This window comes from Solanum stenotomum, chromosome 9 (assembly GCF_019186545.1).
Source record: "Solanum stenotomum isolate F172 chromosome 9, ASM1918654v1, whole genome shotgun sequence".
NCBI lineage: Eukaryota > Viridiplantae > Streptophyta > Magnoliopsida > Solanales > Solanaceae > Solanum > Solanum stenotomum.
The window spans coordinates 5,191,177-5,203,811 of NC_064290.1; the positions used below are offsets into that span (position 1 = coordinate 5,191,177).

General features: G+C 37.0%; 3 protein-coding genes across 3 annotated transcripts in view; 2 read left to right on the plus strand and 1 right to left on the minus strand.

Annotated features, from left to right (window-relative positions):
* Positions 1 to 461: 461 nt before the first annotated feature.
* LOC125876418 (protein TPX2) lies at positions 462 to 5,573 on the plus strand. Its single transcript, XM_049557600.1, has 20 exons — positions 462 to 645; positions 1,488 to 1,578; positions 1,669 to 1,873; positions 1,962 to 1,992; positions 2,230 to 2,401; positions 2,498 to 2,594; positions 2,695 to 2,796; positions 2,881 to 2,979; positions 3,080 to 3,235; positions 3,335 to 3,397; positions 3,471 to 3,548; positions 3,639 to 3,794; positions 3,877 to 4,008; positions 4,097 to 4,177; positions 4,266 to 4,385; positions 4,474 to 4,640; positions 4,728 to 4,836; positions 4,928 to 4,987; positions 5,078 to 5,172; positions 5,247 to 5,573. Exons 1-20 carry the CDS (start codon positions 489 to 491, stop codon positions 5,365 to 5,367), a joined length of 2,292 nt encoding a protein of 763 aa, XP_049413557.1. The 5' UTR covers positions 462 to 488; the 3' UTR covers positions 5,368 to 5,573.
* A 210-nt stretch (positions 5,574 to 5,783) lies between these two features.
* Positions 5,784 to 12,635, plus strand: part of LOC125878027 (tetraspanin-19) — a 367,072-nt gene continuing 360,220 nt past the window's right edge. Inside the window, exon 1 of the mRNA XM_049559328.1 lies at positions 5,784 to 5,787. The gene's annotated coding sequence lies outside the window, so the exon portion shown is untranslated. The remainder of the gene's footprint in view (positions 5,788 to 12,635) is intronic.
* LOC125878011 (putative E3 ubiquitin-protein ligase RING1a) lies at positions 5,878 to 12,441 on the minus strand. Its single transcript, XM_049559310.1, has 10 exons — positions 12,002 to 12,441; positions 11,819 to 11,858; positions 9,794 to 9,852; positions 8,657 to 8,738; positions 8,434 to 8,554; positions 8,208 to 8,249; positions 6,950 to 7,477; positions 6,750 to 6,857; positions 6,204 to 6,425; positions 5,878 to 6,088 (listed from the first exon to the last, which is right to left on the minus strand). The coding sequence occupies exons 1-10, from the start codon at positions 12,246 to 12,248 to the stop codon at positions 6,053 to 6,055; spliced, it is 1,485 nt and encodes a 494-aa protein (XP_049415267.1). The 5' UTR covers positions 12,249 to 12,441; the 3' UTR covers positions 5,878 to 6,052.

The window sequence follows — 12,635 nt, forward strand, 5'->3', positions numbered from 1 at the left end:
AACGTTTGTTACTATGTAATCTTGTATGTAAGATAATATTGTGTTTTAGTTTTAATGACTGATAAATTTTAAGTATTATTTTATAAAGTTCATGATATTAAATTTCCGCGCGAATAATTTTACTAGTATAAGTATATATAGAAAACATGTACTAATAAAATATAACATCAAAATCATTTTGAGAACGTTATTACAGAGAGGGCTGACTATTATTTCCATTTAATTTTGGTTAGCATCTGTAAAAGGAAAAAAAATAAAAATGTTTAGCATCTGTTCATATATCATATATGGATACCCAAAACGACAGCGTTTTTTTCCCTGGAGTTGATCATAATAATCTTATATAGCCGTTATGTACAGTGGCAACGGTCAACAAGATCATATTATTTCAAGGAAAAAATTCGACCGTTTTTTTAATACCTCTCCCGCTCCCAGCAAAAACTATCAAAGCATTTTTTGTTGTTGTTGTTTTTCATTCTAGAGAAGAAATGGCGGACGTAAAAGATGATCCGAATTTACTCATGATTGATGAAATTTACGAGTTTTCAGCACCACGATTCTTTGATTTCATCGATGGAGAGACAGGGGAGGATATGCGCAAGGCAGAGCTTTGGTTTGAAATTACTAGTAGCTATGCCCCTTCTCGTACGTGTTTTTATGCTTCCTTCAATATTCTTTAGCGTTTTTCTTGTTGTTGGATCTTACTGTTGATTGTTCAATTTACGGAGTGTCAATTCTTATCCTACTTCATTGGAATAATAGGAGAATTTTAGTAGCTCCCAATTCCAGGCCGGAACAGTTGTTTTTGAGACTTCTGTTTCATATTGTATCACTTCAGTGGATTGACACTAGAATTTTTTGAGATATGTATTAGTTTTATCTGTGAATATAGTTTAACGAAAGAGCAGGTAGCTTATGCTCGTAATTACAATTCATTTATCAATTAGGCCTTTATCCCGAAATAATTGGGGATCAGCTTTGAAATTGTTGATAAATACATACCTAATACATTCCTGGCGGAGAACAGAAATGAGACTTACTGTGAAAAATTAGGGCTTAAGGCTAAGGTCAATTTAGGGAATGCTTTAATCTCCAAACTGGTTCCTTTTTTGCAATTTAAATCACACAATTTGGTTCCCTTTTCGAGATCAATATATATTATATATATATTCATGTCATGGGTTCTAGTAGTTGTTTTTGATGGGGATCTTAGTAGTTGAATTGATTGGCTACCTGAACTTTCACGTTGTTACTGAGGGTTCAATTCTCCACCCTGTAATCTCATTTCTCCTTCTCCTACCCCTATGTAATTTTGGTAGTTAATGTTGATTGCTATTTTCATTAAAATATCATTGGAGGTAGATTGACAATGGATCCACTCTAATTGTGGTGGTGTTTGTAGATGCTGGTGATTGTTATTTTTGTTATAGAAGTACAAATTGAAATGAAAAGTTGATGTTTGGTTGCGTCGTTGTTGGATTTTGCAGCTTGTATGCCAAGAATCAAGACCAATAGATCAGTACAAGTTGAGATCCCATGTGATTTTACTGAAGGCGAGAAGTTGGAGAGTAATACAAGGTCTTTATAGTGCAAAAGAAATGTCAATATTCAGATGATACAATGTCATTTAACCATCATGTTCTTACTCATTTCAATGCACTGAAACAGGCCTGCAGCTGAGGTTAAGGAAGAGGTGACACCAGATGAGAACAACAAACTTGCAGCTAAGGTTTTATCTTCTGAGGTTAAGGAAGAGGTGACACCAGATGAAAACAACAAACCTGCAGCTAAGGTTTTGTCTTCTGAGGTTAAGGAAGAGGTAACACCAGATGATGCGATTGGAGTAGAACGTAATGGCAGTCTTCCCAATCCGGTACTTCCGCTTATCATGTGGTAACTGAAGCACCATTTAGGATCCTATTTTGACCTTTATATCTCATTGTACTTGTTAAATTTTACAGGAATCTGTTGAGAAACAGCCAACTAGTCAAGGTTAGTTACCAAGGATTGTCATTTTTTATTCGTTGCTTGAGTGTTTTTCCCAAGGCGAGGGTCTTTCGGAAACAGCCTCTCTATCTCCACAAGGTAGGGGTAAGGTCTGCGTGCACTCTACCCTAGCCAGACCCCACTTGTGGGAATACACTGGTTGTTGTTTGCTTTAGTGTGTTCACCATTTTGTGGACAATTTCAACTGCTAAGGCATCTGATCATAATAACCTTCTTGTGCAGAAATTTGCACCCCAAGACCACCACAAACAATGTCTAAGAAGATAGACCCTAGGAAGACTGATTCCAACAATCAGAAAACAGCAAAGAAAACTACAAGCATGCTTAGAAATCCTTCAGCATTGAAGTCAAAAACATTGCCTGTAAAGAGCGCGAATCCTGTTAGCATGAGAAAGTAAGTGATGTGCTGTTGTGTAGCTTTTGGCACTTCAATTTTTTCATTCTCTCATTGTTCTTTCCGCCTTCTTGTTCGATGAACTTCATTGCACAGGCAAGCAATCATGAGAAGTGCTGTTAGAACGCCCAATTTTGGTCAAGAAAACCAAGCTATAAAGAGGCAAAAATTAGAAAGTGGAAAAGCCAAGCAGGTAGTTTATAATATTCTCTGGAAAATGCCGAATTTTTCAAGTTGTTTCATCTGACCTCACTTGGGATTTTGCTTTTCTTTTTTGCCTCTCGAATTGCTAGATTCTGGATGTCAAACCCCAATATTTGCCGCACAAAACGAAACCTGGAGCCATTGTCTCCACCTTCTCTACGGCTACCAAAACTCATAAAGAGGACAGAAAGGTTTTCCATCGACTACATCTTTCTTATCTTGCATGTTATTTGAATACTCAGAATGTATCTAACTTGGATTTTTTACTGTCTAAGATGTATGTACGAGAACCAGTACCACAGTTTATTTCAACAGCAGAAATGATGAAGAAATTCCAATGTAGCACAAGGGGAACGAGCAGTTCCAATTCACATGTAACAACTGAAACTATTCACTAGTTCTATTTTTTCAAAACCTTTAAATATCTTTTAAAATGTTATATTCATCACTATGGATGATTGATGATTGATGCAGAGGAAGCCTAATAAACTAACATTAACTGCACCTAAAGAACCTGAATTTGAGACTGCACAACGCGTCCGTCCAACTACAGTGAAGAGTTCAGCTGAGCTTGAGGAGGAAATGATGGCTAAAATTCCCAAGTTTAAGGCTCGCCCACTGAACAAAAAGGTGAACATTTTACAGATAGTTTTGTGTCCTTTACCTTCTGATTTTGAATATTTTCTACTGATCTTATCGTACTTTTCTCTTTTGTACCTTTGGGAACAGATCTTGGAAGCTCCACAGTTACCAACACTACCTAAAAGTACACCGCAACTTCCAGAATTTAAGGTATGTTTACCTGGATTATGAAGAACTAGGAGTAATTCAAGAAAATCAACTGAGATATGCTACACTTCTGCAGGAATTTCATTTAGAGACGATGGCCAGGGCCAATCAGAATGTTGAAACATCTTCAGTCCTATCCATGGAATCTACTCAGGTTACTAACTACAAAGTGGTTGTGAATACTTGGAATAAAAAAACTATTAACTTGCTTTCATGCTGACTAATTTAAACTTTTGCGCCACAGAGTCATCAATGGAAGCCACATCTTACAGCTCCTAAATCACCTGTTCTGCAAACGTCACTTAGAGCACGGCTTCCACAGATGAAAAGCACTGAAGAACTTGAAAAGGAAGAACTTGAAAAAATTCCGAAGTTCAGGGCTAGGCCTTTCAATAAGAAGGTAACACAATCCCCCACACCTTCTAAACTATCAATCAATTATCAACATTGGTTTTGTGTGGCTAACTTTTTCGAATTTGTAGATATTTGAAAGTAAAGGAGACCTTGGAATGTTCTGCAACACAAAGAAGCACGTGACGGTGCCTGAAGAATTTCATTTTGCCACAGATGAAAGGATTCCACCTCCTGCTAATGTTACTGATCTCTTTGACAAGGTTCCATCAGAATATTATCCTTCTTATTACTACCTTAGCGCACCTTCTATTTTAACATTTTCCTCACTGTACTTTCTCCAATTTTCAGCTTTCTCTGTATTCCGAACCTAGAAATGAAAAGACTATACCAAGAAACACCAGACCAAATCCTTTCCATCTCTACACAGAGGTGTGTATATTTTCTGCGTGTTCATGTTTTTGTTCCTTCTTATCGAAATGATGTAGCTCCTCATGGCTTAGCTTTTTCTTGAATCCAGGAAAGAGGAGCAGAGAAAGAGAGGCGACTATTCACCGAACTTCTACAGAAACAGATTGAAGAAGAGAGGTCAAGAGTTCCTAAAGCAACTCCATATCCTTGCACAACTGATTACCCTGTGGTATGTAACAACACACCAACTATTATAATAGCTGTTTTACAGTACACTCCTTTTCATATGAACTCATTTCCTATATATTCATTGGCAGGTTCCACCAAAACCAGAACCAAAGCATTGTACAAAACCAGAACCTTTCCAACTGGAGAGTCTGGTCAGGCATGAAAGAGAGATGCAGAGGGAATTGGAAGAACGGCGAAGATTGGAGAAGGAAGAAGCAATGATGAGGACTTTTATAGCGCAACCAATCTTAATTGAGTAAGACCCCTTAAAGAATGACTATTTTATGAACTATTTCTTCTTCTAGTGAATCTGAAAGATGAATGATGTTTCTTAAATTTGTAGGGATCCAATTCCAGTTCCTGAGAAAGTACGTAAGCCCCTCACTCAAGTTCAGGAATTTAATCTACACGTAGATCATCGTGCACCAGATAGAGCTGAGTTTGATAAGAAGGTAAAACTTTTTGTCATTCGCGTACAACTTTCTCTGAGAGCTAAAGCCTATTATTATAGTCCACTCACTCATATTATAAGCTGTTGTGCAGATTAAGGAGAAAGAAATGATGTATCAAAGATACAGGGAGGAGGCAGAAGCTGCAAGAATGGTATGCATATTATAAACTGTAGTGTTATTTCGAGCAGCTAATGATGTGAATAGACTAATTCTTAATGTGTGGATCGATTGTGGTGGTTAGATGGAGGAAGAGATGGCTCTGAAACAACTACGAAGAACTTTGGTGCCTCATGCAAGACCTTTACCTAAATTTGATCATCCTTTCCTGCCACAAAAGTATGTAAAATTCATGCTACTAATTGTTTTTCTTCTTTTACACATTAGACCAACTACTAAACCTTTTTTTACAGATCTTCCAAACAAGTGACGAAACCAAGATCCCCCAAGCTGCTGGTTCTTAAAAGGCAAGAAAGGAGAAAATTGGCATGTCCCTATGCTGCAGTTTCTACTGCTGCCTCCCAGATGAGGTGAAGATACGGACATTTAATCGGTCCAAGAATCTGGGAGGAATGTTCAAGAATCCTTGAACTCCATGGAGAGATTAAGGACATTGTTGTCAAATGGTTGGAGTCACAATGTGTTCTTCCGTAAAATGTGCACTTTTGTATAGATTGAAAATTTATCTGTAAGAATGTGCACTTTGTACACAGAGAATTCATCAAGTATATTATAATATATTTAAAATTACTCACTCTATCCAAAAAGAGCGTCTCTTTCTATATTTAGTGAGACACTTAAATTGAGATGAATGAATGATATAACAATGGCAATGTGGTGGAGTGGGTAAGACTTACTCCTTCATATTTAATCAGTACTCTGTGTATCTGTGGGTACCAAACAGCAGATGGGAAACCAATAAAAAATAAAAAAATAGGGCAAGTGGGGAAAGCAATGGTGCAGAAAAAACAGGGAACAATTGGAAAAAGGACAAACATTTTTTATGTTTCTGTGACTGTAAGGAGATAAACAAAATGTCAAACCAAAACTTGCGACATCAGATAAATTCATTATAGAAAGAAAGATCATAGGCCAGAACTGAAAACTAGCAGACTAAACTATAAAAAGTTCCTAAATGTTGCCCTCCATATGTTCCCCTGTCCTCTTTTCTCCCCCTGCACTCATCTTCTACAAAGGCGCCATATCAGCTGAATGATCATCAAACCGCAGAATTCTTGTGCACGTACACAAGGATCTGAAAGAACAGAGAAAAGATTGTTCAGGTGGGACACTAATGGATGCATCAAGAAACATAATTTTTTTAAAGTAATCCAATTGGATTTGATTACTCATTTGTAGCTCCAACTCACCAGATTCTTGTTTAAAGAACAACTGGAACTGATTCCTCCCACAGTATCTTGCCTTTCTAAGCGTTCCAGAGTAACATTGGAACCATCGACAGCTTGAGGTAGCATATTTGATGCATCCATTAAGATTGAATGGTTGATAATGGAGTTGCCAGCAACAGTGTTGATTTTTACCGCCAGTAATTCAACATCTATGGCTTGTGATTTTGTCTCCTGAGCAACAAGCTGCACTCAAAATATCATTACAAAAAGTGTCAACTGAGGCAAAATGGAAAAATGAACAGCCAGCAGATTTTATGGAAGCAATTCCTAATTGACGATATTAGAGGCATAACCATAGAAAAACAAACATGCATCATCCTTAGACAACAAAGTTAAATGAGAAATGCATATCCATGTGATCAGCAATAAGATTGTGCAGCACCAAAAAGTTCAAAATTTGTTTTGCAGTAGCAGACAGCTTCTAATCATTTCTGCTAATTAGGTCACTAAGGATAGTGGAAAATATTATTTTTTTGCTCTTAATGTATGACGAAAAGGAACTCTTACTTCACAGAGATGCCCAACTGATGTGCTTGGCGTGCAGCAGAGATGGGGCTTTTTCAGACTTGGTGTCGCTTGTTTGTCTAATGGAATTATCTCAAGATGGATATTTAACTGCAAAATAAGAAGAGTGAATTACGGACAAATGAACATTGAAAGAACCAGACAGCGCATGAATTGCAACACATCTCATTTAGAGATGTTACCTCATCATCCTTTGCTCGAACACTGTCAAGAAAATCAACTAACTTGGATAGTCGATAATTACGAGCATTTCTGCTACCACCACTGCCATGTCGATTGTGGCTTCGAACACCACCTCTTCCCCAAGCAAGTGTTTCTGGCTTCAGTGCAGGTCCAGGAGAATTACTTGGGGTGACTCTCGGAAGCTGTACTGCAGTTTCAATGTGTCCACCATCTGGACTCGCAGCTGAAGGAGAAGTCTGAGTGGTCAGAGCTCCTTTGCGCCTCCTGTGTTTCCTGAACTTGGTTTGTGTTCCACGCTCATCCTTAAGGGGTGAATCTTTGATCTCATCATGATCATCATTTTCACTCTCATTTGGATCAGATCGCTCAGGTTCTGTGCCCTGACTGTTTCTTTTTCTTCTTGAATAAGCATGATAGTTGCGAGATGTTCTTTGTGAGGAGGGAGAAGCTATGTCTTTACCGCCTTTGCGCCTCTTAATTAATGCTTCAGATTGGCGTTGAGATATTTTGGCAATGGATGCTTGAATCTGTCCAACGAAACAAAAAAAGCATAAGGCATGTACCAAGGTCTGTGTCTCGCCCCCAATATATACAGAAGTGTCAATCAGAAAGAAAAAACTTATATCTACGTCCATTTTAATTAACAGATTATTTGCACAGTTATATTCTACTGGGTAAAGCATAAAAGTTAATTGGACTTGGACTATCAGATAGGCATATAATAACACCTGAAAACACTTGTTTCACAAACAATGGTAAGAGAAGCTTCAATTTCATTTCAGATTCTCTAAATATAAGGAAAACATAAGACTTTTTAAAGTTGATTTAACATGTGTTAGTAGAGCACTTGGAGTCAGTCACCAGCAAGCTTAGCCGACAGTGAGATCTTCATTTTTTGAGAATGCAGGATGTGCTTTGGCCACAGTAAGCATCTTAGTTTCACAATAAGAGTTTTTATAGAATGATATCTTTTAGATCTTAGTGATAAGGGGGAGAAAACAGAATCTATTACATTGCAAAGAAAATATCATCAACAGATTAAGATCTAGTAATTCATAACATCTATCTTCAACATGCATGGACCTGTAATGACTAATAGAACACCTCTATATCTGTGTTCTATTCCCGTAACAACCTTGAGATACGTATGCTCGCTGTACGCAAACGAGGATGCACACAAACAAGAAGTACATACATGCAAACAAATGCACACATGTCTATTCAAGAATGAGGATTTCAGGTGCTTCTTTAACTGACCTGGTCATTTATTGCTCGTTCCTCTTCAAGAAAGACAAGTTCCTAAAACAAGATATTCCACAAATTAGCAGGAGACAAGTTTCATCAAAAGGGAAGAGGAAAGGAATACATGCCTCTAGTGGTTTTGTATTTCTTTTTTTCCCCTTAGGGCCCCTTCTTTTTCTCATTATACAGGCAGGGGAAGGGGATTTTATTAAGCTGCATAGCATTAAAATTAAGGAAATACCTCTTCTTCATACTTCTCAACATCTGGATATATTGCCTCAATTAAGGTATCAAATCCAGGATCATCTCTCAATGATCGTCGACTAGCACAATGTATGCGACAAGCAGGGCATTCATTATTCCTGTAAAAGGGCGTTTACAAGCAAAATTTATAGTAGTCTTCAGGTAATTCTTGAGTTCTAAAGACTAGTTAAATCACAAAACTGATTTAATGCATTACATACCCTAGTCTCATTGATTTATCTATGCACTCCCTGCAAAAACGGTGTTGGCATCCCATCACAACCCGAGTTCTCTTGATAATACCTGTGCATGCAGTGCAGACATCCAATGGTAAAAAAACTGTTTAGACTTTGGTGCAGCTGCAACTGATTGATGTAGAGCACACCATAGAGACTAAGCAAGGACGCAAAACGAAAAAAATTAGCTCCTCATGGTGTATAGGAAAAGGTAAGACCGGGAATACAACTTGGTTATTGAGAAGATTATGGTCATTTTAGTTGTTCGTGAAGTTAACCAAGTCCAAAGGATAACCAGCTAATACTGACGAAACAAAAGAAAACCAATTGAAGCCTGTGTTTGGTGTTAATCCTTTTTCTATTAAGGTATTTGGTAGTTTTGCTTTCCCATTCTTTAGCAGAAATCATGAAACGCTATCACTTACTGTTTGAAGAGAAAAAAAAATTACTTTTGGAGATACTGCTGATAAGAAAAGTTTGTATGATGATCTAGCTGGAAGACATAGAAAGGATAAGAAAGGAGATTTTTCCTGTGAACTTGCTGAATAGTCAAGTAGTATTCTACTTTATGATAATAACATGCACAAAAAAATATACTTAAAAGTTTATCCCTCTGATTTAGAACTGAGGTGGAAGACAACTGCACAAGTCACCATGATAAAACTCAGGGGAGGAGAGATAGAAGCATCATTTTGAGAAGTTCTCTCATCATATGATCAGGTTCTATACATATAATTTACCATAATCCTGAAACTTCGGGGAAACATCAGTTGTTTTCCATTATCCCGAATTATCTGCTAAAGTCCCCCGCATGGGTGCCAACGAATAAAAATAAAGGGGATATTTTTAGGAGAAAACTCTTGAAAAATGAACTTATGCGTAAAGAGTGAAGTTAAATGGTAAAATCCACAAATATCACAACAATTTTGGATTGAATAACAAAATATAGAACATTAAACAATATAGAATGATGTGAAAGCAAATATACCTAGACATATAGGACATTCTAGATCTTTACGAGCTTGAAATAATTGTGCGAGAAAACTTCTCTCATCGAAATCCTAGCAAAAAACTCGAAGCTGTAAATATTCAAATATAATAAATTAAGAGAATAAAGAATACCTAAGCATATAGGACATTGTACATTGGTGCGAATCTCAGATCGTGACACAGCGATCAACCTGCAGGCAGGCAAAGACTATAAAGTTACAAAACTGCATCAAATATCCAGAAAAATGGAGATGATGCATCATGCAGATCATTTTACCAAAAGGATGATATAGAAAATATTCTGTCTAGGGAAAAAAAATCAGTAAGATCACAAGGTTCTAAATTCTGCAGAATAACTTCTGGAAATTTGTATAGTTTTAACTTTCAGTTCAGCATGAAAGATGACAACCTAATTGAGCATAATGTAATTCATTCTCATAAGTCTTACAGTATGGCAAAACCGGCATGTTAGGTAGTGACTTTATATTGGTGAAAAGTAAAGCCTGCATAATTTGTATCTGTTATGGAACCATCTTGGATTGAGAATCGTGTACTCTGTACAAGTTTTTCCTTTTCCCTTTCAGATTTTATACATTTTAATCGACGATTGACAAGCATAAAGAAAAATGGAGTTTCCACCAGGAGAACCCAGGGTCAGGCAAATCCTTACCCGCCCATTATCAACTTCACAACCAGCTAAACTACTGATCCTGAATATTTCTATAGCAAGAGACTTTGAAGAATTTTTTTAAAGGTGATTCAAGTTTAAAGAAAATGCACACCAATAAATGAGATCAGACTTGAGAAGAAGACAAAAAGAATGATGCAATCAAATAGTCTCCCACACCTCAAAAACAGCAAACCAAGAAAGTTGGAAATTCTTTAAGTACACTTCTTAATAACTGTAGAAAAGGTTCCGTTGAGCTAAAAATTGCCAAAAGTTACTTCTTTTATTCCTTTGCAGCAACAACTGCTTAAAGGGATCTTCCAGGGTCAAGGGCCAAAAAGGTGATGCTGCTAACCAAGGACCAATGGAAACACTCAGAGGAAATGTTAACAAGAAAATAGTGTGCTACCTTATACTTTATAGTAATCATCTAGCATAACTGGTTTTTCATTACTAAGTAAAGACAAAAGTTAACAAGTTATTTCATTGTTAAAATCCAAGGAATCTTGAACTAGTAACTTCCACTGCAAAAGTATAAAACTTCTGTGAAGTCCAATTGCAGTTATCAAGCATGTCAAGACAGTTAGTTCCTGTCACTACAAGACATATATACTTTTCAATAAGATACCTTACACATATACTACATACAACTTCGTTGGTCATGTTGACACCGCGATTACACAAACCTGACCATATATTTCATGAACAACTATATCATTAAGCATTATGTAATTCATACTCACAACTCACAAGTCTTACAGTAAGGAAAAAGGATTCCCTGCATGTATGGGCGAAAATTTTATCCTGCATGGCCAGATCCAGAGATATAATAGGATAACAACTATACCGACCTGGAAAATCGAGACTAACCTTAAAGATAGTACTTACATCCTTATAATCTTTAAGGTAGTCTTTATATTTGAAAGAAGTTTGGTTAAACGAAAATTTCTGGTTTACACCACCGCATGCCCTCACTCTTTGGGCAAGTTCTAGATATATGAATTGAGAATACAAGTAAATGTGAATTTAGAGCATCATGCAATGCAATGCATATCAAAAAAGGGTAAAACGTAAGTTATAAAAATGGATTCTTTATAACTCAAACGCAATACCCCAATAGCATTTCCAAATTCACAATCAATCTACTTATAGAAAAAAGTCCTCCGAGAAGCTCAGCTATTAAAACTAACGACCGCATGCAGAAATGATCACTTGCGCATTAAATCAAGCAGCATGAGTGCATCAGAAACTTGGCCAAACTCCAAACTCCAAAGTAAGAATCCCATCACTCAAACAAAGTTTAAAAGTAGAAATTCTGCATCCATCAATCTGCCGTTACTCAAAAGAAGAACTATTTGGGTCGACCCAGAAAGCGAAAACACGCCATCTGAACTCAAACCCATTAAAGAAAAAGATCAAAAAGTAGCAAACCCAGCAGTAAAAAAACACGAAATTAAACATGCAGATGAAAAAAAAAACAGAGAAATTACTCATCAAATGCTTCTGGGTCAGTGCCACTTCCATCAGAATCTGCAAAAATCAAACCAATCAAATCATTAAACATCAAAAAAAACGAAAAAGATCAATGCACCATAACAGAACAAACACACATTTATTCATATAACAGAGATTTGGAATTTTGGGTACACGTATAAAGTGTTTAGATACGTAACCATCATCAGAAGATTGCTTTTTCCCCTCTCGATCATCCCCATCCCCATCACCATCATCATCCTGGGTTTGGTCTTGCTCATCTTCCTCCTCTTCCTCAACTTCTTGTTGTTCCTCTTCTATAGCTCGCCTGGATTGTTTCCGGCGACGGTGCTGCTGCTGCTGCCGTTGCTCCGGCGAGTTCTCATCATCCTCATCGTTGTTGTCATCATCTTGATAATTCGATAAAAATCGTTTCTGGGCTGGCATTTTTCCTTGGGCACCGCTACAGAAAAAGGCAAAGCTTTTACAGAATGTGTTGGCTTTATTTGTTGTTTGGAATTGAGAGAAGAATAAAGAGTCGTAAATTTGATGAAAGCAATAAGCTTTTTGTTCACTTTGTACCAAAAAAAAGAGAGAGAAAGAGAAAGAGGGGCTCAGTGAAGAAGAGGAGAGAAAGAGAAGACAAGAGAGAAGTGGACTTGAGATGAGAAATATTCAAGCTATACCTTTGTAATTAAATACACAATTCTTACAATTTTGTAACACTTCTTCTTCCTTTTCTCATTATTTTTTTTCCTTTTGCTATTCCATGGTCGGAACAGCACAGCAGAGTCAAGATTTGAAGCTTGTGAATACAGAATATGTTAGTCACTT